General features: G+C 37.6%; 1 protein-coding gene across 8 annotated transcripts in view; it reads left to right on the top strand.

Moving 5' to 3' along the window:
- ALMS1 (ALMS1 centrosome and basal body associated protein) overlaps positions 1-27,179 on the top strand; it is a 228,084-nt gene that overhangs the window by 79,128 nt on the left and 121,777 nt on the right. For 7 of the 8 annotated variants that reach the window (XR_009221653.1, XM_058550936.1, XM_058550939.1 and 4 more), the window contains exon 10: positions 18,785-20,613. The exons of the other annotated variant lie outside the window; for it this stretch is intronic. Coding sequence is in view for 6 of the 7 variants with exons in the window: in XM_058550936.1 (XP_058406919.1) it covers positions 18,785-20,613 (1,829 nt within the window). In the remaining variant the exon portion in view is untranslated. The remainder of the gene's footprint in view (positions 1-18,784; positions 20,614-27,179) is intronic. 8 annotated transcript variants of the gene reach the window in all.

The following is a 27,179-nucleotide window of genomic DNA, read 5'->3' as shown; positions in this document are numbered from 1 at the left end:
AATTTCATTGATTTATGCTCTAATTCTTATTATTTCTTTTTCTGCTTACTTTGCTTAATTTACTCTTCTTTTCCTAGTGTCTTAAGGTAGAAATTTGGGTTACTGATTTTAGACCTTCTTTTCTAATATATGCATTCAATGCTATAATTTCCTTCTATGTATGCTTTTACTGCATCCCACAAATTTTCATAAGTTGTGTTTTCATTTAAATTGATATATATATATACATACCCACACACACATATGGTTTTTTTTTTTTTTTTTTTTGGTGAGGAAGATTGTCCTTGAGCTAACATTTGTTGCCAGTCCTCCTCTTATTTGCTTGAGGAAGATTGTTGCTGAGCTAACATCTGTGCCAGTCTTCCTCTATTTATATATGGGATGCCACCGCAGCATGTCTTGATGAGCAGTGCGTAGGTCCGCACCTAGGATCTGAACCCACGAATCCTAGGCCGCCAAAGCGGAGTGTGCAAACTTAACCACTATGCCACCAGGCCGGCCCCTAGATTAATATATTGTTAAATTTCTCTTGAGATTTCTCCTTTGTTTTATTTAGAGATGTGTTGTTTAATTTCCACATATTTTGGTATTTTTCAGTTACTTTTCTTTGTTCGATTCCTGGTTTAATTTCATTATGGTCTAAGAGTGGCCATTGTATGATTTCTATTCTTTTAAATTTGTTTTTTGTGTTGTCGAGTTGATTTCGACTCCTAATGACCCTGTGTACAGCAGAGGGGAACCCTGCCTCCATTTTTCGCTGTTCTCGCACCTTTCAGCACTATTCAGACATACGCTCTGCTGCTGTTTATAGGGTTTTCGTGGCCAATTTGTTCAGAAGTGGGTGGCTAGGTCCTTCTTCCTAGTCTGTCTTAGTCTAGAACCTCCGCTGTAACCTGTCCACCATGAGCGACCCTGCTGGTATTTTGAAATCCTGGTGGCATAGCTTTCAGCATCACAGCAACATGCAACTGCCACAGTATGACAATTGACAGATGAGTGCTTTGTTTTTCTGACCAGGAAATAAACCCCGGGCCACAGTGGTGAGAGTGCTGAATTTTAACCACTAGACCACCAGAGCTGGCTTTAAATTTGTTAAGGTGTGTTTTACCACCCAGAATGTGGTCTCTCTGGGTGAATGTTCCATGTGACCTTGAGAAGAAGGTGTGTATTCTGCTGGTTTTGGTTGAAGTAGTCTCTGTGTCCATTATATCCAGTTAATTGATGGTGTCATTGAACTCAACTATGTCCTTACTGATTTTGCTCTCTGATGGATCTGTTCATTTCTGATAGAAGAGTGTTGAAGTCTCCAACTATAATAGCAGATTCACCTGTTTCTCTTCGCAGTTCTATGAGTTTTTGCCTCACGTCATTTGACACTCTGTCGCTAGGCACATATACATTTAGGATTATTATGTCCTACAGTTGACCCCTTTATCATTTATTATGTACTGCCCTTCTTTATCCCTGATAACTTGCCATGTTTTGAGCTCTGTTCTGTCTGAAATTATAATATAGTACTCCCGCTTTCATTTGATTAGTATTAGCATGGTCTATTTTTCTCTGTGTATTTACTTTTAATCTATATGTGTCTTTATATTTAAAGTGGCTTTCTTGTAGATAACATATAGTTGGGTCTTGTTTTTTATCCAATCTGACAATCTGTCTTTTTATTAGTGCGCTTAGGCCATTGGCTTTCAAAGTGATTACCGATATAGTTGCGTTAATATCTACCATCTTCGTTACTGTTTTCTATTCGTTGCCCTTGTTTTTTGTCTTCCACTCTTTTTCTGCCTTTTGTGGTTTTAATTGAGCATTTTATTTGATTACATTTTCTCTCATTTCTTAGCATATCAGTTATATATATATATATATATATGTATTTTTTTTTTTTTTTACTTTTTTTAGTGGTTTCCCTAGAGTTTGTAACATACATTTACAATTAATTCAAGTCTACTTTGTAATAACACTATACCACTTCACAGGTGGTGTGAGTACCTTCTAATAATGAAATAGTCCTAATTCCTCCCTCCTGTCCCTTGTATCATTGCTGTCATTCATTTCATATATATATACACTATATATATACATACATGCATGCATAAGCAATATTTTGAACAAACTATTATCTGTTAGATCAGTTAAGAATAAGAAAAAAAGTGGTTTTTTTAACCTCACTATTCCTTCTTTGATGCTCTTCTTTTCTTTATGTAGATCCAAGTTTCTGACCTATATGGTTCTCCTCTCTGAAGTACTTCTGTTAACATTTGTTGCATGATAGGTCTACTGACAACACATTCCATCAGATTTGTCTGAGAAAGTCTTTATTTCTCCTTCAGTTTGCAGGATAATTTCAAAGGGTATAGGATTCTGAGTTGGTGGGGTTTTCTTTCAACACTTTAAATATTTCACTCTATTCTCTTCTTGCATGCATGGCTTCTGAAGAGAAGTCAGATGAAATTCTTTGTTCCTCTATAGATAAGGAGGTTTTTTACCTTTGGCTTCTTTCAGGATTTTTTCTTTATCTTTGATTTTGTGTAATTTGCAAATGTTATGCCTAGGTGTAGTTTTTTCGGCCTTTGTCCTGCTTGATGGTCTCTAAACTTCCTGGATCTGTAGTTTGGTGTCTGATGTTAATTTGGGGGAAATTCTTAGTCATTGGTTGTTTCAAATATTTCTTCTGTTCCCTTCTTCTCCTGATATTCCCATTGCTCATATGTTACACCTTTTGTAGTCTTTTGATGTTGTGTTCTGGTTTTTTTTTCGGTCTTTGTTCTCTTTGCTTTTAAGTTTTGGAGGTTTCTATTAAGATATCCCTAAGCTCAAGATTCTTGCCTCAGCCATATCCAATCTACTAATAAGCCCATCAAAGGCATTCTTAATTTCTGTTATAGTGTTTTTGATCTCTGGCATTTCTTTTTCGTTCTTTCTCAGGATTTCCATCTCTCTGTTTACATTGTCCTTATGTTCTTGCATGCTGTCCACTTTATACATTAGAACCCTTAGCATATTAATCATAGTTGTTTTAAATTCCTCATCTGATAATTTCAACATCCCTGCCATGTCTAGTTTTGATGCTTGCTCTGTCCTTCAAATAGTTTTTTTTGCTTTTTAGTATGCTGTGTTGTGGGGCCCGTATGTATTAAATTAAGAATATGCTGTGTGTGACCCTCTGAATGAGGAGGCACAGGCTACCCACACAGGGTCAGCTGGTAGCTCCCTCAGCATCTGAGCTCCCACTTTGGGGAAGTGAAAACCCCAGGGTTGTTTAGATTGAAGGTACAGTTTTAATGCACTCACACAAAGGAAGTAAAGTCACAAGATTTATTACTTTAAGATTCCAGAAGCAGAGGTGGGGGATGCAGTGAGCTGGGGGAAGGGCAGTCCTCCATCCAGGGTCACAAGCAAGCAGGAGATAGAGAGCAGGGTGGCAAGCGCTTATTATAAGGTGGTGGGGTGGAGATCACTAACTTTTCGAGTGCTCAATTCCGGTTATTTTAAAAGGTGCCCTGGGAAAAGCGAAGTGGGAGCTTGTGGAGGGAATCCTAAGCTCAGGTCCTTATCTAACTGTCCAGACTCTGGGTGTGAACAGGGTTGTCATACTGTAAAGTGCCTAGGCAGCACCTCAAAATAGCTGTTTTCTCATCACAATTGACCCTGTGATGCCTAGGCAGTAGTCTTTAGGGAAAACCATGGGCACTGTCTGGATGGTGGAGATATTAAAAGCCACTGGCAGGGTTTTGGTCATCAGGCACATGAAACATTTGAGCAAAGCAAAAATACCAATACACAATGTCAATAGACAAATGATAGTTTAAAATCGTTTCTGTAACCATCCCCCCCGTTTGTTCGGGTCCAGCCAAGAAAATAAAGGCCATGGATAAGGTTAAGGTAGGTATTTGATTAAAAAGTTGGGTTACCTTATGAAATACTTGTACCTTTTGGGTCATCTTTTGTAAATTTGTCCAGAATTATTAATATACATGCAGCAGGTAGTGCCCTTTACAGTGCATACACCTCCTTCCTTGGCCAAGAAGTAATCTAAAGCTAAATGATTATCCAAAACCATCTGTGCTACAGAATCATGTTGTTGTATTAAGGCTAGGCGTTGGTGTAACAGCCCGATGTGTTCAGCCAGGGTGGCTGTCAGGTTGGTATTTGCTTTAATAATTTGTTGTTGTGTGCCTATTGCAGTGGTGCCTAATCCAGTTCCTATGAGGGCTGGTAGTAAACCTACCCAACATAATGGGGGTGAATACTTCACACTTTATTAGTTCTTTCCTTCTGCTAACTTGAGCTTAGTTTGTTCTTGTTCTAGTTCCTTGAGTTATAAAGTTAGCCTTTTTTTTTTGATATCTTTATTTTCTTTTAATATAGGCAATTATCACTATAAACTTCCCGCTTAGAACTGCTTTTGCTGCATCCCATAAGTTTTGGTGTGTTGTGTTTTCATTATCGTTTGTCTCAAGATATTTTCTAATTTCCCTTTCGCTTTCTTCCTGACTCATTGGTTGTTCAAGAGTGTGTTGTTTAATTTCCACATATTTGTGAATTTTGTGGTTTTCCTACTGTTATTGAGTTCTAGTTTCATTCCGTCATGGTCAGAAAAGATACTTGGTGTGATATCAGTTTTTTTGAATTTGTTAAGACTTGTTATTTGACCACACATGTGATCTATCCTAGAGAATATTCCATGTGCACTTGAGAAGAAAGTGTACATTGTTCCCATTGGGTTTAGTTGTCTTTATATGTCTGTTAGGACCTAGTGTTGTTCAAGTCCACTGATTCCTTATTGAATTTTCTGTCTGGATGTTCTATCCATTATTGAAAGTGGGGTATTGAAGTTTTGACTATTATTGTATTGCTGTTTCTCCCTTCAGTTCTTTTAATATTTGCTTTATATATTTAGGTGCTTGGATGTTGGGTGCATATATATTCATAATTGTTATTTCTTCCCGATGAATTGACCTTTTTATTATTGTATAATGACCTTCTTTGTCTCTTGTGACAATTTTGACTTAAACTCTATTTTGTCTGATATTAGTATAGCCACTCCTGTGCTCTTTTGGTTACCATTTGCATGGAATATCTTTTTGCATCCCTTTACTTTCAGCCTCGGTGTGTCCTTAAATCTAAAGTGAATCTGTTGTAGACAGCATGCAGTTGAATCTTGCTTATTCATTCATTTAGCCACTCTCTGTTGTTTGATTGAGGAGTTTAATCCATTTACATTTTAAGTAATTATTGATAGGGAAGGTCTTACTACTGACATTTTGTTAATTGTTTTCTGTCTGTTTTGTAGTTCTTTTGTCCCTCTTTTCCTCTCTAGCTGTCTTCCTTTGTGATTTGTTGAGTTTTTTATAGGGATATGTTTTGATTGCTTTCTTTTTTTCCTCTTCTCTATCTTCTGTAGGTATTTTGTTTGTGGCTCCCGTGAGGCTTACATAAAACATCTTATAGTTATAGCATAGACAACAAAAATAAAAATAGACAACTGGGACTACATCAAATTAAAAAGCTTCTGCACAGCAAAGAAAACAGTCAACAGAATGAAAAGGCAAACTATGGAATGGAAGAAAGTATTTGCAAACCGTATATCTTGGGTTAATATCCAAAATACATAAGGAGGGGCCGGCCCCATGGCTTAGTGGTTAAGTGAGTGTGCTCCGCTGCTGGCGTCCTGGGGTTCGGATCCCGGGCGTGCACCGACACACTGATTCTCCGGCCACGCTGAGGCCTCGTCCCACATACAGCAACTAGAAGGATGTGCACCTATGACATACAACTCTGTACTGGGGCTTTGGGGAAAAAAACGGAGGAGGATTGGCAATAGATGTTAGCTCAGAGCCGGTCTTCCTCAGCAAAAAAAGAGGAAGATTAGCACGGATGTTAGCTCAGGGCTGATCTTCCTCACAAAAACAAAAAAACAAATTCATAAGGAACTCCTACACCACAATAGCAAAAGAAACAGATCCCCCCAAACCCACCAACCTGCTTTAAAAAATGAGCAAAGGACTTGAATAGACATTTCTTTAAAGAAGATATGCAACTGTCCAACAAGTACATGAAAACATGCTCACCATCACTAATCGTCAAATGTAAATGAAAACCACAATGAGATGTCATCTCACACTCATCAAGATGGCTACTATCAAAAAACCAAAAGATAACAAGGATTGGAGAGGATGTGGAGAAATTGGAACCCTTATACATTGTTGTAGGGAATGTAAAATGGTGTAGCTGCTATAGAAAACAGTATGGAGGTTCTTCAAAAAGTTAAAAATGGTGGGCCCGCCCAGTGGCGCAAGCGGTTAAGTGCGTGTTCTGTGGCAGCCCGGGGTTCGCCGGTTCGGATCCCGGGCGTGCACCAACGCACTGCTTGTCAAGCCATGCTGTGGTGGCGTCCCACATAAAGTAGAGGAAGACAGGCATGGGTGTTAGTTCAGGGCCAATCTTCCTCAGACAAAAGAGGAGGATTGGCATCAGATGTTAGCTCAGGGCTGATCTTCCTCACAAAAAAAAAAAAAAAGCTAAAAATGGAATTACTGTATGCTCCACCAATTCTTCTTCTGGGTATACATCCAAAAGAATTAAAATGAGGATCATTGATATCTGCATTCCTATGTTCATTGGAGCGTTATTCACAGTAGTTGCTATGTTTATTGATGGATGAGTGGATACAGAAAATGTGGTATATACATGCAGTGGAATATTATTCAACCTTAAAAAATAAAGGAAATCCTGCCATATATGACAACATGGATGAATGTGAAGGACATTATGCTAAGTGAAATAAGCCAGTCACACAAGTACAACTGCATGATTCTACTTACATGAGGTTTCTAAAATAGTTGAACTCGTAGAAACCGAGTAGATGGTGGTTGCTAGGGCTATGGGGAGGGAAAAATGGGGAAATGCGGTTCAACAGCTTATAGTGTCAGTTATGCAAGATCTAGAGATCTACCCCACAACATGGTGCCTATAGTTAGTAATACTCCACTACGCACTTAAAAACTTATACATTAAAAACTGTATGTACCCTTTATCAAGAGGGCGGAGCTCATATTAAGTCTTCTTACCACAATAAAAAAATATATATTAAAAAAGAAAGACTCTTATGTGGAAAATACAGATGCAAAAATGTTTAAAATAAATATTACTAATTGATATTCAGTATTATATTTTTAATAACATATCATGAGCAGGTAGGGCTTAATCTAGCAAAGCAGATAGTTCATTATTAGGACATTTATAAACATATGGTTTTACATTAGTAGGAAAACCACGGTTGTTTTGATAGACTCCAAGAAGGTATTGTGGGAATAAAAATAAAATAATAATGTTTCCAATCAAAAGTATTTCTTTAGAAGAACAATGCCTCAATATGATAAGGAATATGTATTTGAAATTAGCAATCAGCATAATCAACAGTCATACTCTTTTTATTCATAGAAAACATTTGTGAGTGATGTTACCAGAAATGGTGAAGTAGGGAACTCTAGGGCTCTGTTCCTGCAATAAACACCTAATAGGCTAGCAAAATGTGTCAGAATCAACTTTTTCAGAACTCTGGAATCCAGTCGGAACTTAAAAAAAAAAAGAGGGGGAACAATTACTGAAGTAAAGAGTTGTTACACTTCAGTAAGAGAGTGCTGTAGCATCTTAAAATGCCCACCTACCATCCGCCAATCTACAGTAGCTTTGAAGATGACAGACCACACTCCTGTTGCAGGTTAGTAGTTACAGAGGGCACGATATAAACCTTATGAGGTACTTAGGGGAATAAGGACTTTTAAGAGATCTTGCTTAAACTGGGGAATTGAGAAGGCCATGTGCATGCCCAGAGCTGGACTCACTCTCAGAAAAGGTCTGAGAAGAAGACTCTAAGCTTTCACCTCTGGCTGACCTTTCAGGCTTTGCATTGCGCAAGGTGGAAGTGAAGGCTAAAGCAGTGTTGTAAATGACGTTAGTGTTGAAGAAGTACCCCAACACAGAGAAAATCAGAAAAGGCTAAGAGAGGTTTTTTTTCTTGTTTTTTTTTTTGCCTGCAAGTGTTTCAAAACAATAGCTGACCATTAAGCGAAGAGAACACAGACTTCAGTGCCACACACAACAAAAAATACAAACTTTTTACAAAAGTAATTTAGAAAAGTATCAGACAAACAACAACCCACAACAAGCAGCAAAAACAAACCCCACATAGGGGAGAGAATCTGATACCCAGAGTTGCCACACTATAATATTTGATATGTCCGATTTTCAACAAATTAGGAAGCACTTAAAGAAACAAAGTATGGCCATTCTCAGGAAGAAAAAGTAATCAATAAAAACTGTCCCTGAGGAAGCCCAGGAATTATACTTATTAGAAAAAGATTTTAAATCAACTGACTTAAATATTCTCAAAGAGCTAAAGAAAGCCTATGACAGAGAATTAAACAAAACAAAGAAAAGGATGTCTCACCAAACAGAGATATCAAAAAAGGGATAGAAATTACAAAAAGGATCCGAATGAAATTCTGGAGATGAAAGTACAATAACTGAAATGAAAAATCCACTGAAAGGTTTCAATAGCAGATTTGAGGAGGCAGAATAAGGAATCAGTGAACTTGAAGATATGTCAATTGAAATTACTAAGTCCGAGGTCCAGAAAGAGAAAAGTATAAAGAAAAATTAACAGAGCCATGACATACCACCAAACATACCAACACGTATAATGGAAGTCCTGGGGGACAGAAAAGAGAGAAAAGGACAAAAATAATATTTGGTGAAGTAATTGTTGAAAACTTCCCAAATTTGATGGAAAACGTGCGTCTACACATGGAAGAAGCTGAATGAACTCCAAGCGGGATAAACTGAAAGAGTTCCACACCAAGACACATTATAGTCGAATTGTTGAAAACCAAAGACAGGAAATCTTAAAAGCAGCGATAGAGAAGCAACTCATCACTTACAAGGGATCTTCAATAAGACTAACAGTCAAGTGCTCTTTAGAAACCATGGAGGGCTAGAGGGAGTGGGATAATGCATTTAAAGTGCTGAAGGAGAAAACTGCCAACCAAGAAGTCTATATCTGGCAAAACTATCTTTCAAAATGTATAGGAGTTGAGACCAGATAAACATTACCTTGGAGTTTTTCAGGCAAGAAATGCTATAGGAAGTCATTCAGGTGAAATGAAAGGCAACTAGACAGTAACCACTTCAAACCTACTAGGATAGCTTTATTTAAAACATGGAAAATAAAAAGTCTTGGCAAGGATATGGAGAAATTGGAACCCTTGTTTTGGGGTTCCAACCCTTGGTGGGAATGTAAAATAGTACAGCTGCTGTGGAAGACAGATCTGTAGTTCCTCAAATAGTTAAGGATAGGATAACAACAATAATAATAATGTGGAATAATAAATAATAGTATGACCCAGCAATTCCAGTACTAGGTGTATACCTAAAAGAATTGAAAAACAGATGTTACAACAAAAAATTATACCTAAGTTTTCATAGCAGCGCTGTTCACAAAAGCTGAAAAGTGGAAACAGCTAAATGTCCATCAACTGATGAATAGATAAAGTATGGTATATCCAATACAATTGAGTATTATTCAGCAATAAAATAGGAATGAATTTCTGATACATGCTACAATATAGGTGAATGTTGAAAATATTATGCTAAGTGAAAGAATCCAGACATGAAAAGTCACATATCATTTCATTTATATAAAATATCCAGAATAGGTAAATTCATAGAGACAGAAAGCTAAGTAGTAGTTGCCAAATGCTGAGGGAAAGAGGGAAAGGGGTAGAGACTGCGTAATGGATATGGGTTTCCTTTTGGGTTGATAAAAATATTTTGGAACTAGATAAAGGTGATGATTACACACTAGACAGAGGTATTCTAAATGCTACTGAATTATACACATTAAAATGGTTAATTTCATGTTTTGTGAATTTTGCTTCAATAAAACATTTGTTTATAAGTTAATTAATATATTTTATATTCTCTGTCCTGTCTTTTGCTTATGTTGTGTTCATTTCTCCATTAGACATTCTTGCAAAAGAATATATTTTAAAGCTCTGTTATACACACATATACACACATGGTATTGCTTAGGCTTACTGTTGTATATTTAAGTTGTTTTGAATATAAATAATGAAGTTCTGCTCATCTTAGTAGGGTTGGGGTTGATTTTAAATGTATAGCCAGATTTTCAGGTTATTCCAGAAAACATTTAAAAAGAACACTTGTTGGTTCTAATACAAGTAGAAATTGCTTTAACTGTTTTTTTTGTTTGTTTGTTTGTTTTGAAGTCCTAAAATATAAAACTATGAACAACTTACAGAATTATTCCTGCCAGGTAATTCTGTGGTAATTTATAAATTTTTCTAGAATTTTACAGTCAAGCTTATAGTAACCCTTATTTATTTTTAAAAACATTCGTTTCCATAACTTTATTGATTTTCAAGCAAGTTTTGCGTGAAATAGTAGCCCGTGTTTCATTTCTTTGTGGAGGGTAAATTTTTGCTTTTAGTGCTAGAGGACTGTGTGTGTGGCTTTGTGTTTGCACGCACATGCATATGTGTGCGTTTTGTTTTATGTGACAGGGAAGAACTATTTCTTATATCTTTTCTGGCTTGTTATACGAAGCCTGTGACTTGTGATATTAAGCTGAGCAATGAGAGAATAATAGAATCTGATAAAAATCAAATAGATCGGGCCGGCCCCGTGGCTTAGCGGTTAAGTGTGCGCACTCTGCTGCTGGCGGCCCGGGTTCGGATCCCAGGCCTGCACTGACGCGCCGCTTCTCTGGCCATGCTGAGGCCATGTCCCACATACAGCAACTAGAAGGATGTGCAGCTATGACATACAACTATCTACTGGGGCTTTGGGGGAAAAAATAAAAATAAATAAAATCTTTAAAAAAAAAAAATCAAATAGCTCTAAGTGAAAATTTTAATTGAGAAATAGTCTCTGGAAATTTGTAAAGGACATATCAGCTAAACAGTACTTTTGTAACAGCTTTATTGCAATACCATTTACATACTGTACTATAAAGTTCACCCATTTAAAGTACATAATTCAATGGTTTTTACTTTATTTACAGAATTGTACAATAATCTAATTTTAGAACATTTCCACTGCCCGCCCCCGCCCCCTGCCCAGTTCCCTTAGCTCTAGGCAACCACTAATCCACTTTCTCTCCATATGGATTTTCCTTTTCTGGACATTTCATATAAAGGGAGTCATTTAATATGTGATCTTTTGTGATTGCTTTTTTTTTTTTTTTTTTTTTGTGAGAAAGATCAGCCCTGTGCTAACATCTGCCAGTCCTCCTCTTTTTTTGCTGAGGAACACTGGCCCGGGGCTAACATCGGTGCCCATCTTCCTCCACTTTATATGGGACACCACCACAGCATGGCTTGCCAAGCGGTGCGTCGGTGTGTGCCTGGGATCCGAACTGGCAAACCCCAGGCCACCACAGCGGAGCGCGCACACTTAACCGCTTGCGCCACCGGGCCGGCCCCTGTAATTGCTTTCTTTTACTTAGCATAATGTTTTCAAGATTCATCCATGTTGTGTAGTAGCATGAATCAGTACTTTATTACTTTTTGTTGCCAAATAATATTCCATTGTATGAATATATCATATTTTGTTTATCCATTCACCAGTTGATAGACATTTGTTTTTTCCCCCACTTTTTGGCTATTGTGAATAGTGCTGCTATGAACGTAAGTGTAAATGTTTTTGAGTGAACATGTTTTCATATTTCTTGGATATATACCTGGGAGTAGAATTGCTGGGACATATGGTAACTCTTTGTTTAACATTTTCAGGAACGGCTAAACTATTTTCCAAAGTAACTGCATCACTTTACATTCCCACCAGCAGTGTATGAGGGTTCCAGTTTCTCTACCTCCTTTCCAATGTTTGCTATTTTCTTTTTGATTATAGCTATTATGATGGGTGTGAAGTAGTATCTCCTTGTGTTTTGATTTATTTTCCTAATGATTAATGACGTTGAATGTCTTTTCATATGCTTGTCATTTGTTTATCTTCTTTGTAGAAATGTCTCTATTCAAATCCTTTGCCCATTTTTAAATTATCTTTTTACTGTTGAATTGTAGGAGTTCTTTGCCTATTCTGAATATTAGACTCGCATTAGATATTTATTTGTACATATTTTCTCCTGTGTGCTGTCATTTCACTTTCTTAATGGTGACCTTTGAAGCACAAGTTTTTAATTTTGAGGAAGTCCAGTTTATACGTCTTTATTGCTTGTGCTTTTGGTGTCATATTAAGAGATCATGGCAGGGCCGGCCTGGTGGCGTAGTGGTTAAGTTCATGCGCTCTACTTCAATGGCCTGGGGTTTCCGAGTTCAGATCCCGGGCATGGACCTATGCACCGCTTATCAAGCCATGCTGTGGCAGGTGTTCCACTTATAAAGTAGAGGAAGTTGGGCACGGATGTTAGCCCAGGGCCAGTCTCCCTTATCAAAAAGAGGAGGATTGGCAACAGATGTTAGCTCAGGGCTCATCTTCCTCAAAAAAAGAAAAAAAAAAATCATGGCATATACCAGAGTCACAAAGATTTATGGTTTTCTTCAAACAGATTTAGTTTTAGTTATTATGTTTAGGTCTATGATCCCGTTTGAGCCAATTAAAATTTTGTTTTTATTTTTTAAAATTGTGGTAAAATATACATGACATAAAATTTACCGTCAGCCATTTTTAAGTATGCAATTCAATAGTGTTAACTATATTCACATTGTTGTACAGCCCATCTCTACAACTCTTCTGTTCGTAAAACCAAAACTATATATCCATCAAACCACAACTCCCCATTTTCCCTTCTCCCCAGTCTCTGGCAACCACTATTCTAATTTCTGTCTCTATGAATTTGACTCCTGTAGGTATCTTATAAAAGTAGGATTGTACAGTATTTGTCTTTTTGTGACTGGCTTATTTCACTTAGCATAATGTCCTCAAGGTTTGTCCATGTTCTGGCACGTGTCAGAGTTTTATTTTTTTCAAAGGCTGAATAATATTCCATTGTCTGTCTATACCACATTTTGTTTATCCATTCATCCATCAGTGGACACTTGAATTGCTTCCACCTTTTGGCTGTTGTGAATAGTGCTGCTGTGAACATGAGCATACAATTATCTTCTCAAGACCCTGCTTTTAATCTTTTAGGTATAGACCCAGAAGTGGAATTGCTGGGTCATATGGTCATTCTATTTTGAAGTTTTTGTGGAATTGCCATACTGTTTTCCATAACAGCTGCACCGTTTTACGTTCCCATAGCAGTGCACAAGGATTCTAATTTCTTCATATTCTTACCAATACTTGTTATTTTCTGTTTTTTTTGATAACGGCTATCCTACACATGTGAAGTGATGTCTTCTTGTGGTTTTGATTTCCATTTCCCTGATGATTAGTGATGTTGAGCCTCTTTTCATGTACTTGTTGGCCAGTTGTATATCTTCTTTGAAGAAATGTCTATTTAAGACCTTTGCCTACTTTTGAATTGGGTTGTTTATTTTTCGTTTTGAGTTGTGAATATATTCTAGATATTAACTCCTTATCAGATACATGATTTGCAAATGTTTTCTCCCATTTTGTGGGTTGCCTTTTTACTCTGTTGATTGTGTGCTTTGGTGTACAGAAGTTTTAAATTTTGATGTCCAATTTATATATTTTTGCTTTTGTTGCCTGTCCTCTTAGAGGCAATTTTTATGTGTGGAGTGCAAATTCATTCTTTTACACATGGATATTCAGTTGTCCCAGCACTGTTTATTGAAAAAACAAGTCTTTCCCATGAATTTTCTTGGCCTCTTTGTCGAAGATCAATTCACCATAAATGTTCGTATTTATTTCTGTACTGTTAGTTCTATTCCCTTTATCTATATGTCTATCCTTGTACCAGTACCACCCTCCCTGTTTTGATTACTGTAGCTGTGTAGTAAGTTTTGAAATCAGAAAGTGAGTCCTCCAACTTTGTTCATCATTTTCAAGATTGGTTTGACTACTATGGGTCCCTTGAATTTCTACCTGAATTTTAGGATCTGCTTGTCAATTTTTGCAAAAAATACAAGCTGGAATTTTGATAGGAATTGCCTTGAATCTGTAGATCAGTATGAGAGGTATTGCCATCTAAACAATATTTAAGTCTTCCAGTCCATTGGGCCAGTTTTCGATTTATTTTGACCTTCTACGATTTCTTTCAACAATGTTTTATAGTATACTAGTCTTATTTGGTAAATATATTCGTAAGCATTTTATTCTTTTTTATGCTATTGTAAATGGAATTGTTTTCTTAATTTCATTTTTGGATTGTTCATTGTGTATTGAAATACAGTTGATTTTTGTGTATTGAGCTCACATCCTGCAACTTTGCTGAACTTGTTTATTAGTCCTAGTTGGTTTTGTGTCGTTTCCTTGGGATTTTCTATATAGAAGATCATGTCATCTGTAAATAGAGATAGTTTTATTTCTTCCTTTCCAATCTGGATTTCTTTATTTCTTTCTTTATTTTTTTGTGAGGAAGATCAGCCCTGAGCTAACATCCATGCTAATCCTCTTTTTGCTGAGGAAGACTGGCTCTGAGCTAACATCTATTGCCAATCCTCCTCCTTTTTTTTTTCCCCAAAGCCCCAGTAGATAGTTGTATGTCATAGTTGCACATCCTTCTAGTTGCTGTATGTGGGACGTGGCCTCAGCATGGCTGGAGAAGCGGTGTGTCGGTGCGCGCCCAGGATCCGAACCCGGGCTGCCAGTAGCGGAGCACGCGCTCTTAACCGCTAAGCCAAGGGGCCGGCCCCCAATCTGGATTTCTTTAATTGCTTTCTGGCTTGCTTTGGCTAGAACCTCCAGGATGATGTTGAATGTAAGTGGAAGAATGGACGTATTTGTCTTGTTCTTGTCCTAAGGGAAAAGCATTTAGTCTTTCACCATTTAGTGTAATGTTAGCTATGCATCTTTTATAGATGCCCTTTATCTGGTTGAGAAAGTCCCTTTCATTTGTAGTTTGCTGAGTGATTTTATCATGAAAGAGTGTTGGATTTTGTTCAGCTAAACAGTAGCTTTTGAGAGCCTGTTACATAGCTAGTTAATCATTGTTGGGATGTAATAAAAGTTTTTATAGGGCCAGCCTCGTGGCCTAGCGATTAAGTGTGCGCGCTCTGCTGCAGGCAACCTGAGTTCGATTCCGGGTGCGCACCAAGGCACCGCTTGTCAAGCCATGCTGTGGCAGCGTCCCGTATAAAGTGGAGGAAGATGGGCACGGATGTTAGCCTAGTGCCAGTCTTCCTCAGCAAAAAGAGGAGGATTGACATGGATGTTAGCTCAGGGCTGATCTTCCTCACAAAAAAAAAAAAAAAGTTTTTATAGCTTATCTGGAAAAGGTTATATGAATATACTAAAATTTATTTGCCAAAAACTAAAGCTACAAGAATTTTCAAAATGGAAAATTTAGTATAAAAGATGTTTATGATTATTATAAAGCTGGGAAGAGGTGAGGGATGTTAAAAAAAAAGGGTAAGATATGGATTGTTGGAAAGAAGGAAGAAATATCTTTTGGAATGAGTATAAATCTATTTATACCCAGTTTTAAGAGGCTAGCTAAGTTTATGTTTCTCAAATTGGAGTATTCATTTCCCAGTGGTATGTCAAATAGTGTCAGGGTAATAAGAAGCCATGGAGGGGCTGGCCCAGTGGCATAGTGGTTAAGTGTGTGTGCGCCGCTTCAGGGGTTCGCAGGTTCGGATCCCGGGCGTGCACTGACGCACCGCTTGTCAAGCCATGCTGTGGCGGCATCCCATATAAAGTAGAGGATGATGGGCACGGATGTTAGCCCAGGTCTAATCTTCCTCAGCAAAAAGAGGAGGATCAGCAACTGATGTTAGCTCAGGGCTAATCTTCCTCACACACAAAAAAAACCATGGAATAAAAATGGCTTTTTTAAAGTTTTAGTTTTATCCAGTGGTGTTTAATTAATTTATTGGCTTTAAAAAAAATTCAACGTTTTATTTTGAAATAATTGTAGATTTACATGCAGTAGTAAATAATACAGAAAGATTGCTTTTACCCTTTACCCGATTTCTACCAATGGTAACATCTTGCAAATCTGTAATAATATATCACAACCGGGATATTGACACTGATACAGTCGGGATACTTAACATTTACATTGCCACAAGGGTCCCTTATGTTGCCCTGTAATAGCTACATCTGCTTCTCTCTTGCCCCCACCGCTCTCTTAACCCCAGGCAAACATTAGTCTGGTCTCATTTCTATAATTTTATCATTTCAAGTGTGTTATATAAATGAAATCATATGATATGCCGCATTTAATATTGGCTTTTGTCACTCAGCATAATTCTCTGGAGAATATCCAGGTTGTTGTGTGTATCACTAGTCTGTTCCTTTTTTTGCTGTGTAGTATTCCATGGTATGGATATACTGCAGTTTGTTTAAATATTCACCTATTGAAGGACATCTTGATTGTTTTCCAGTTTTTGGCTATTACAGGTAAAGCTGCTATAAACATTCATGTGCAGGTTTTTGGTGAACATAAGTCTTTGTTTCTGTGGGAACAGAAGTGCTATCGCTGGGTCATATGGTAGTTGTATGCTTAGTTTTTTGAGAACTGCCATGCCATTTTCCAGAGTAGTTGAACCATTTACATTCACACCAGTAATGTGTGAGTGATCCTGTTACTCCACAGCCTTACTAGCATTTGGTGTTGTCTCTATTTTTTATTTTAGCCATTCTGATAGGTATGGAGTGATATCTTATTGTGGTTTCAATTTGCATTTCCTTAATGATTAATGGTGTTGAACATCTTTTCATGCCCTTATTTCCCATCTCTATCCTATTCAGTGAAATGTCTATGTTTATTGCCCATTTTTCTGATTGGATTGTCTTTTTTTTTTACTGTTGAGTTTTGAGAGTTCTTTATATGTTAGATACAAGTCTTTTATTGGATATGGAATTTGCAAATATTTTCTTCCAGTCTGTAGCTGGGAGAGAATGGGGCACCTCATTATTTCTGAGTGGGAATGAAAGTCCAGTTTCCCGTGTGGTCTCCACTGACACCACTGACACCACGTAAGAATTAGCTCATTACTAGCCAGCAGGGGTGAAAATAAGTCCTGGGCTCCTACTTGGCCATCTCTAGTACCATGTTGGCCTGGATGTTGAGGTGCCTCAGTATAGTTTTGCAAGGGTAGAAGTCTAGGCTCCTCACTTGGCCTTTGCTTGTGTGGGTGTGAATTTTTTTCTGTGGTGTTTGGCTGAAATAGAGCAGTTATTGTCTAAAAGTTTTCTGTCCTGCTAGACTTCACCTTTAGTGTTTTTTTAGATAATGAGAGCAGGTGTTTTTTTTAGAGCTTTTGTCTGTGCCCTTTGTTCCTGTGTTGCTGGCTTCTTCAGCTCCAAGTCTGGGATATATGAAGTAAAGAGAAACCCCAGGGATCTCACTTACCATGTCATTCCTCAGGTCCCAAGGTCCCTAGCCAGTCTACCTTCTTCTCTACATCTTTCAGTTTTTTTTTTTTTTTTTTTGTGAGGAGATCAGCCCTGAGCTAACATCCGCCAATCCTCCTCTTTTTTTTGCTGAGGAAGACGGCCCTGGGCTAACATCAGTGCCTATCTTCCTCCACTTTATATGGGACGCCGCCACAGCATGGCTTACCAAGCAGTACTTCGGTGCGCGCCCGGGATCCGAACCAGCGAACCCCGGGCCGCCGCAGCGGAGCGCGCACACTTAACCGCCTGCGCCACCGGGCTGGCCCCTCTTTCAGTTTCTTCTTAAGTTTGTTTTATATGTGATGTCCAGCATTTTTAGTTGTACCTAGCAGGAGGAATAGGGAAAAATACATCTACTCTCTTATGTGGGAAGTGGAAGCATAATTTAAAATGTTTTTATATGAAATCAAATGTGGCTATATCATCAAGTAGAATGCCAAGTTATGACTTTATAGATAAAACACAGAAATCTCTAAGAAATTTTATCCTAATGGTAGCTTTAGGCACTGATCCTATACCCCAGGAAGAGGTACTAGTTGTTTTTCCTATTGTTTGTGGTAAAATACTAGGGTGTAGGCCAAGCTTCTGTAACAAAGAAACCCAAAAATACAATGGCTCAAATAAGGTAGAGTTTTATTTTTCTCTCATGTGATAGTCCAGGATAGGAAAGGGAGCTCTGCGCCTTGAGGTCATCCAAGGACCCAAGCTGACGGGGCAGCCAAGCTGTCCTTACACGTGGCTTCCAAGGTTGTTCTAACATCACCGTTTTCAGCTGGCAGGAGTAACGGTGATGGTAGTGATGGTGATAGTAGGGGAACATGGAGGTCGAGAACCTGATTTTTTTAAGGACAGGAAGCAGAAGTTGTACTTACTGTTTTTGCGCATATCCTATAGGCCTAAACCTAGTTGTATGGTCACACCTAGCTGCAATAGAAACTGGAAATGTCTCCAGCTTCGTGGCCATGTGACCAGCTAAAGTTGGAGTGAGAGACTTCTGTTGCTAAAAGAAAAACTGTGAGAATACTGGTGGACAACAGTAGTCTTTGCTTTTGTTACTTTAGTGAAAATTTTTTAGAAGAAATTAACTGCATGGTCTTAGTTATCAAGAGCCATTTTATTCTATAGTTAACTGTCTCTTTCTTGTTGTTCTTACCTGTTTTATTGTAAAAGATCAAAATGGCCTTCATGGTCAAATCATAGCCTGGATATAAAACTGATTTTATATAACTGTTTGGACTACTTCAAGTAAGAACTTGTTTATATCTTCTAGAGTTTCCAGAGTCCACGGGGAATAGGATGCGAGCCAGAAGCCGTATGTAGTCACATTATTATTGAGAGCCATGAAAAAGGATGCTTCAGGACTCTAACTGCTGAACAACCACAGCTGGACAGCCATCCTTGTGTTTTCAGATCTGCTGATCCCTCAGAAATGATCAGAGGACATCAGAGCCAATCATTGTGGAGAACCAGGCACATCAACCTTTCCAAATCACTAAATCAGAACAGCCCCCATTTCGAGGTTTGGAACTCCTTGCAGTTACAAAGTCATTCCCCATTTCAAAACTTTACAGCTGATGACTTCAAAATTAGCAGGGGACTTCGAATGCCATTCCGTGAAAAGATGAACCCTTGGCTGTCGGAATTAGAACCTGCTTGTGTGCCACCTGAAGAAATTGATTGTAATTCATCACAAATGGTGTCCCCAGAACCCATGAAAAACTTTACTACCTCCATCACTTTTTCATCTCACCAACATTCTAAATGCTTTTCAGATTCCTCTGTTCTTAAGGTTGGTGTTACTGAAGGTAGCCAGTGTACTGGAGCATCTGTGGGGGTATTTAATTCTCATTTCACTGAAGAGCAAAATCCTCCTAGAGATCTAAAACAGAAAACCTCTTCCCCTTCATCATTTAAAATCATTAGTCATTCACCAGATAAAGCTGTGACTATTTTAGCAGAAAGTAGTAGGCAAAGCCAAAAATTATCTGTTGAACATTCTCACCAAGAAGAAAAACTCTTAGAGAGATCAGATTTTAGAGGCAGTCATTCTGAGCCCAGTACCAGTGCAAATCGTAGCAATTTCAAGGAAGTTCATTTTTCTGATAACCATCCCCTCATTAGCATGGGCAGACCAAGTTCCACACTAGGAGTAAAAGAGAAGACTGTAAATAGAACTCCAGATCTTCCTTTGCACATTTTTCTTGAACAACGAGAGCTCTTTGATCAAAGCAGAGTCCCACATGCAGATCACCATGTGAGAAAACACCATTCTCCCTCTCTTCAACATCAGGATTATGTAGCTCCAAACCTTCCGTGTCGTATTTTTCTTGAAAAACAACTCTTTGAGCAAAGCAAAGCCCCACATGTAGATCATCCGATGAGAGAAAACCACTCTCCTCTTCCTCAAGGTCAGGATTATATAGCTTCAGACCTTCCTTCTTCTATTTTTCTTGAACAACGTCAGCTCTTTGAACAAAGCAAAGTCCTAGATGTAGATCCCATGAGAAAACACGATTCCCCCCTTCCTCAAGGTCAGAATTGTGTAGTAGAAAAGAATAATCAACATAAGCCTAAATCACACATTTCTAATATGAATGTTGAAGCCAAGTTCAATAATGTGGTTTCCCAATCAGCCCCAAATCAGTGTACGTTAGTAACATCTGCATCTACTCCACCTTCAAATAGAAAAGCACTTTCTTGTGTTCGTATAACTCTTGGTCCCAAGACTCCTTCCAAGTTGGATAGTGGAACCTTAGATAAAAGATTTCATTTGTTGGATCCTGCTTCTAAAACAAGGATGAATAGTGAGTTTAACTCTGACCTACAAACCATATCTTCAAGATCATTGGAACCAACCTCCAAATTATTGACCAGTAAACCTGTAGCACAGGATCAAGAACCTTTAGGTTTTCTAGGACCTAAATCTTCACTGGACTTCCAAGTTGTACAGTCTCTTCTAGATGGTAATATTATTACTGAGGACTTGAAAACCATACCTTTTCAGAATAGCCAGATAGTAACCTCAAGGCAAACACAAGTGAACATTTCAGATTTGGAAGGATATTCCAATCCAGAAGGGACTCCGGTATCTGCAGATCGGTGAGTCTCATTGTGATCACAAGCAAGCTGATGGAATTTGTGATAAAGGGTTTAAAATACTTAAGCAAATGTAAGTTCTTGGGGGAAAGGCAGTATGATTTCTCTCAGGGGAGGTTGTATCTGAGTGATCTGCTGGAAGTCTTTCAAAGGATAAATACATAAGTAAGAGAACATCTGAAAGTAACATATTTATACTTTGAAAGGGCTTTTGACAAGACTTGCCATCAAGTATTTAAAACACTGGATTACTTTGAGAAGAATCCTTGATCATCCCTTGGTACGATTTACTAATTCCTTATATATTGTGTTGGAGATTCATTGAAGACCAGGCTTTGGGAGGGACTGCATGCATGCGCTTGGTGTCCTGCTTGCTGGCTTGTGCGCGCACTTGCTCGCTCTCTGTTTTCGTTTCATGATTCTCCTCAAATATTTAGTATTTACAATGAAAAAACGATAGCTTTCTAGTGGAGAATCCCAGCAGACATCACTTTAGCCAAGTTATCAAGGTTAACATCACCAGTAATGCATAGTAACATAATGTGCTCCCTGATGTGACGCCTCACTTCACAGTGTGTTGTAGGAAGAGAAACCCAGTTCAGGGATAAATCCATTAGATTTAAATTATTCAGCCTAATTTTAAGACTGTCATTAATTCAATTTTACGTTAATGAGTCTCCCAGTATGGCTAAACAGAATTACTCTGTGTATTTAGTATTTCCACTTTATAGTTGAGAAGGCAGTATATCATGGTGGAGAGCACTGGGCTTGGAAGAGAGGAAGGGAAAAAATGTTCATTCAACATCCATATGTGGTAGTCATGGCAATGAGAGACTTACATATGTTATCTTGTTTAATATTCATGATAACCATATGAGGTAGGTGGTGGTATCATAATTTACCGTCTAGGAAACTGAGACACTGACATTGCTACTTTGTCAGCAAACAGCATTGCCTCAAGTAATGCTATTTGTAGCTTCAGAATGGGCATTCAAATACAGTCTGTTTTATCAAATCAAGAGCTTGTTCACCACATGGTACTGTCTCCCTGAATCTTGAATCCTACTTCAGCTCTACTACCATCTATCCTCTTGGACAAGTCATTTAATATCTTTGGCACTCATATGTGGATGATGGTGGAAGGAGAGGGTTGGAAAGCTGAAAGGTCTCTTATAGCTCTACAGGTTGCTAATTGAGAATTGGATTGGAGCAAAAAAAACAAAGTCCTTCTCTGGTTTCAGTGTTATAAATGGTAGGGTGCTATAGAGATCATTACCGATACTAGTTATTTTGAAAAATGTTTAGAAATTAAAACATTGACAAGTTTATATACAATGCTTAAACTCTTCAAAGTGATAAAATGCCAAGTTATTGGAGCTGAATTCCTTGAATGAGAAGAAAATAATAGATGATTATAAATATGAACTAAGAATAATGTCATTTGTTCAGAACGTACAAAATGCCAGGCATTGTAGTGGATGCTTATATCATTTTATACTTAGTTTCATCATCAAGGATAGATATTATTACCTCAATTTATAGATTTTAAAAACCTAATACTTAGAGAAATTAAGTGTTTTGCCCAAGATAACATGGTCATTAAGTGTTGGAGGTGGCATTTGAACCTAGGTTTGTCTGACTCCAGAGTCCATAAATAATTCAAGCTATATATACACATACACACTTTTCTGTGGGTATATGTGTATATATTCATATATCTATTCATAAAACAAGTGTTAAGTATATATGTATTAAGTATTTTTAAACTTGTCTATTGTGAGATAATTTTAGACTTGCAGAGAGGAGTTGCACAAACAGTGGAAAGAGTTCCTGTATTATCTCTTGCTATGTAACATATTACTCTGAAATGTAGCAGCTTAAAACAATAAATAGGGCCGGCCCCATGGCTTAGCGGTTAAGTGCACGCGCTCCGCGGCTGGCGGCCCGGGTTCGGATCCCGGGCGCTCACCGACGCACCGCTTCTCCGGCCGTGCTGAGGCCACGTCCCACATACAGCAACTAGAAGGATGTGCAGCTATGACATACAACTATCTACTGGGGCTTTGGGGGAAAAATAAATAAATAAATAAATAATTAAAAAAAAAAAACAATAAATATTATCCTAAAGTTTCTGTGGGTCAGAAATCCAGGTGTAGCTTAGCTGGGTGCTTCTGGCTCAGGGTCTCTTACTAGGTTGCAAACAAGGTATTGGTTGCGACTGTGGTCTTATCTCAAGGCTTGACTGAAAGGATGTGCTTCCTGGCCCACATGGCTGTGGGCCAGATGTCAGTTCTGTCAACGCAGCTAATCCATAATCAATCTATAAATCAAAATTGGGATGAGTTTATTATGAGCCAAATTTGAAGACTATATAGCCTGGGGCCTTCCTTCCCCAAGGAAGGAAGGGCACCAAAGAAGTGGAGTGTACAGAGCGGTTATATACCGTCAAAGAGCATATATCACGTATGATTGCAATGTCTCTTTTACAATAGTCACGAGATTGCCCTGTCAGAGCAATTGATGGACACGGCAGGTAGCAGGTCTGTTGTCTTGAGTTGGATGGTCACAGGATGAGTGCAGCAATCAAATCCTAGCCTAGGGAGAAATGCTTATCCTTAAAGAAATGCCAATGTGGGGGAAGTTGCATCCTTATCTTAAGGGCATTTGTTCTTGTCTTTGGGACGTGTTAATTGCTTAAAGCAGGTATACAATGCATGTTCAAAGGCCACAGGCCCTTTTGGAAAAACAAGGTCAGGCTGAATTAGTTTTACACCAAATGGCTTCCTCATGTGGTCCAGTATATCCTATTGCTTGTCATTTATTTATCAGTTCCTTCCTTCCATAAAGCAGCTCAAATATGACAGCTTAGCTTCCCTCAGAGTGAGTGAGAGAGAGAGCAAGAGAGGGTGCCTAAGACAAAAGCCACAGTCTTGTTGTAACCTATTGGAGTGAATCTCACCACTCTGCCACATTCTGTTTGATAGAAATGAATCACTATTTCCAGTCTACCCTCAAGGGTTAAGGATTACACAAGGGCATGAATATCAGGAAGCAGAAATCATTGGGAGATGTCTTAGAGGTTGCCAATATGCCCTTTACCAAAGCTTCACCTTATGTTAACATCTTATCATGACATCATAACCGTAAAACATTTGCTAAAACTAAGAAATTATCCTTCGTATAAAGTTATAGCTAAAGTATAAACTGATTTGGATTTCATCTGGTTTTTCCATAAATGAACCTTTTCTGTTTCACATCTAACACAAGATCCCTCCTTGCATTTTAGTTGTCTTGTCTCCTTAGTCTTGTCCAATCTGTGGTAGTTTCTCAATTTTTTTTTGTTTTTCATGACTTTGACACTTTGAAGAGAATCGATTAGTTATTTTGGAGAAAGTCTTTGGATTTGGCTTTGTCTGATGTTGCCTCAAGATTAGATTGAAGTTATGCGTTCTTTATGCCTCTCATCAGGGAGCACATTATATGTTGATATGCATAACTGGTGATGTTAACCTTGATCACTTGGTTAAAGTGGTGTCTACCAGGATTCTCCACTGTAAAGTGACTGTTTTTCCTTTGTAAATATTAAATATTTGAGGGAGATACTGACAGACTATGCAAATATTCTGTTTGTGCTTAAACTTTGATCACTGATTTTAGCATCCATCAGTGGATTTTGCCTGTAGCAATTATTACTCTGGTATTCTAATGGAGTTTTAAAATTTCTATCATTTCTTCCACATTTATTAATTGGAATTTTTCTATAAGCAAGAGCTGTTGTTCCTCCCCCATTTATTTATTTCTTTACTTATTCGTGTATACCAGTATGGACTCAGGGGCATTTATTTCATTCTTTGGATTATAAATCCAGTACTACTCAAAAATTGTTTCAGTTTTGGCTATTGAGAACACTTTCATATTGGCTCCTTTACCCTGCCCCAGCCCTGAAATCAACTATTTCTCCAAAGAACACTTGTTTCTTTTCTTTTGGAAAATAGGATTTTTTTCTTTTTTCTTTTTTTTCCAGCTTTATTGAGGTATAAATGGCATATAACATTGTGTAAGTTTACAAGTTTACAATGTGTTGATTTGATATATACTTCTGTATTGCAAAACAGTTACCACCATAGCATTAGCTAACACCTCCATCATGTCACATAATGATGTTACTTTTTCGTGGTGAGAACATTTAAAATCTACTCTCGTAACAACTTTCAAGTGTATAATACAATATTATTAACTATCATCACAATGCTGTGCATAGATCCCAGAACTTATTCATCTTGTAATTGGAAATTTGTACCCTTTGACCAATATCTCCCCGTTTCCCCCATCCCCAGGCAACCACCACTCTACTCTGTTTGTACGAGTTCATCTTTTTTAAATTCCACATATAAGTGATATCATACAGTATTTGTAGTTCTCTATCTGACTTATTTCACTTAGCATGATGCCCACCTATGTTGCTGCAAATGACAGGATTTCCTTCTTTCTATTGGCTGAATAATATTCTTTTGTATATTATACCACATCTTCTTTATCCATTCATCTGTTGATGGACACTTAGAGTGTTTTTGTGTCTTGGCTACTGTGAATAATGCTGTGGTAAACATGAGAGTGCAGATATCCCTTCAATATCCCATTTTCATTTCTTTTGGATGTATACCTAGAAATGAGATTGCTAGATATGAGAGTTCTGTTTTTTAATTTTTTGAGGAACCTCCATGCTGTTTTCCATAGTGGCTATACCTAATTTACATTCCCACCAACAGTGCACAAGGGTTCCCTTTTCTTCACAGTCTTGCAAACAGTTGTTATCTCTTGTCTTTTTGATAATAGCCATTCTAATAGGTGTGAGGTGATATCTCATTGTGGATTTGATTTGTATTGCCCTGATGATTAGCAATGTTGAGCACCTTTTCATGTACCTCTTGCCCATTTGTATGTCTTCTTTGGAAAGATGTCTGTTCATTTCCTCTGCCCATTTTTGAACTGGATTGGATTGTTTGTTTTTTTGTTATTCAGTTGTATGAGTTCTTTATATATTTTTGATACTAATCCTTTATCAGATATATAGTCTGCAAATATTTTCTCCCATTCTGCAGGTTACCTTTTCATTTTGTTGATTGTTTCTTTTGCTGTACAGAAGAATTTTGATTTGATGTAGTCCCACTTACTGATTTTTGCTTTTGTTGCTTGTGCTTTTGGTGTCACATCCAAAAAATCATTGCTAAGACCAATGTCAAGGAGTTTTTTCCCTATGTTTTCTTCTAGGAGTTTTACAGTTTTAAGACTTATGTTTAAGTCTTTAATCCATTTTGAGTTAATTTTTGTGAGTGGTGTAAGATAGGAGTCCAATTTCATTTTTCTGCATGTGGTTATCCAGTTTTCCCAGCACTATTTATTGAAGAGACTATCCTTTCCCCATTGTATACTCTTGGCTCCCTTGTCAAATATTAGTTGACTGTATATGCGGGGATTTACTTCTGGGCTCTCTGTTCTGTTCCGTTGGTCTCTGTGTCTATTTTTATGCCGGTACCATACTGTTTATTGATTACCATAGCTTAGTGGTATAGTTTGAAATCAGAAAGTGTGATGCCTCCAGTCTTTTGTTCTTCTTTCTCAGAATTGCTTTGGCTATTCAGGAGCTCTTGTGACACCATACAAATTTTAGGATTGTTTTTTCTCTTTCTATGAAAAATGCCATTGAAATTTTGATAAGGATTGCATTGAATCTATAGATGGCTTTGGGTAGTATGGACATTTTAACAATATTAATTCTTCTGGTCCACAAACAAGGGATATCTTTCCATTTGTTTGTGTCTTCCTCAATTTCTTTCATCAAAGTCTTGTAGTTTTCAGTGTACAGATCTTTCACTTCCTTGGTTAAATTAATTCCTAGGTATTTTATTGGTTTTGATGCTATTGTGAATAGGATTGTTTTATTTATTTCTTTTTCAAATATTTTGTTGTTAGTGTATAGAAACACAACTGATTTTTGTATGTTGATTTTGTATCTGCAACTTTACTGAATTCATTGATTGGTTCTAACAGTTTTTTGGTGGACTCTTTACGGTTTTCTGTATACAAGATCATTTCATCTGCAAACAAAGACAATTTTAATTCTTCCTTTCTTATTTGGATGCCTTTTATTTCTTTTTCTTACCTGATTGCTCTGGCTAGGACTTCCAGTACTGTGTTGAATAAGAGCGGTGAGAGTGAGCGCCCTTATCTAGTTTCTGATCTTAGGGGAAAAGCTTTCAACCTTTCACCATTGAGGATGATATTAACTAAGGATTTGTCATACGTGACCTTTATTATGTTGAAGTATGTTCTATAACCAATTTGTTGAAAATTTTTATTATGAAAGAATGTTGTGTTTTGTCAAATGCTTTTTCTGCTTCTATTGAGATAATCATATGATTTTTATCTTTCATTCTATTAGTGTGGTATATGAGATAGTGATTTGCAAATGTTGAACCATCCTTGCATCCCAGGGATAAATCCCAATGGATCATGGTGCGTGATTCTTTTAATGTGCTGTTGAATTTGGTATGCTAATATTTTGTTGA

This window comes from Diceros bicornis, chromosome 12 (assembly GCF_020826845.1).
Source record: "Diceros bicornis minor isolate mBicDic1 chromosome 12, mDicBic1.mat.cur, whole genome shotgun sequence".
NCBI lineage: Eukaryota > Metazoa > Chordata > Mammalia > Perissodactyla > Rhinocerotidae > Diceros > Diceros bicornis.
Note: the sequence above shows the minus strand (reverse complement) of the source record. Positions and strands in the feature narration are given on the sequence as shown.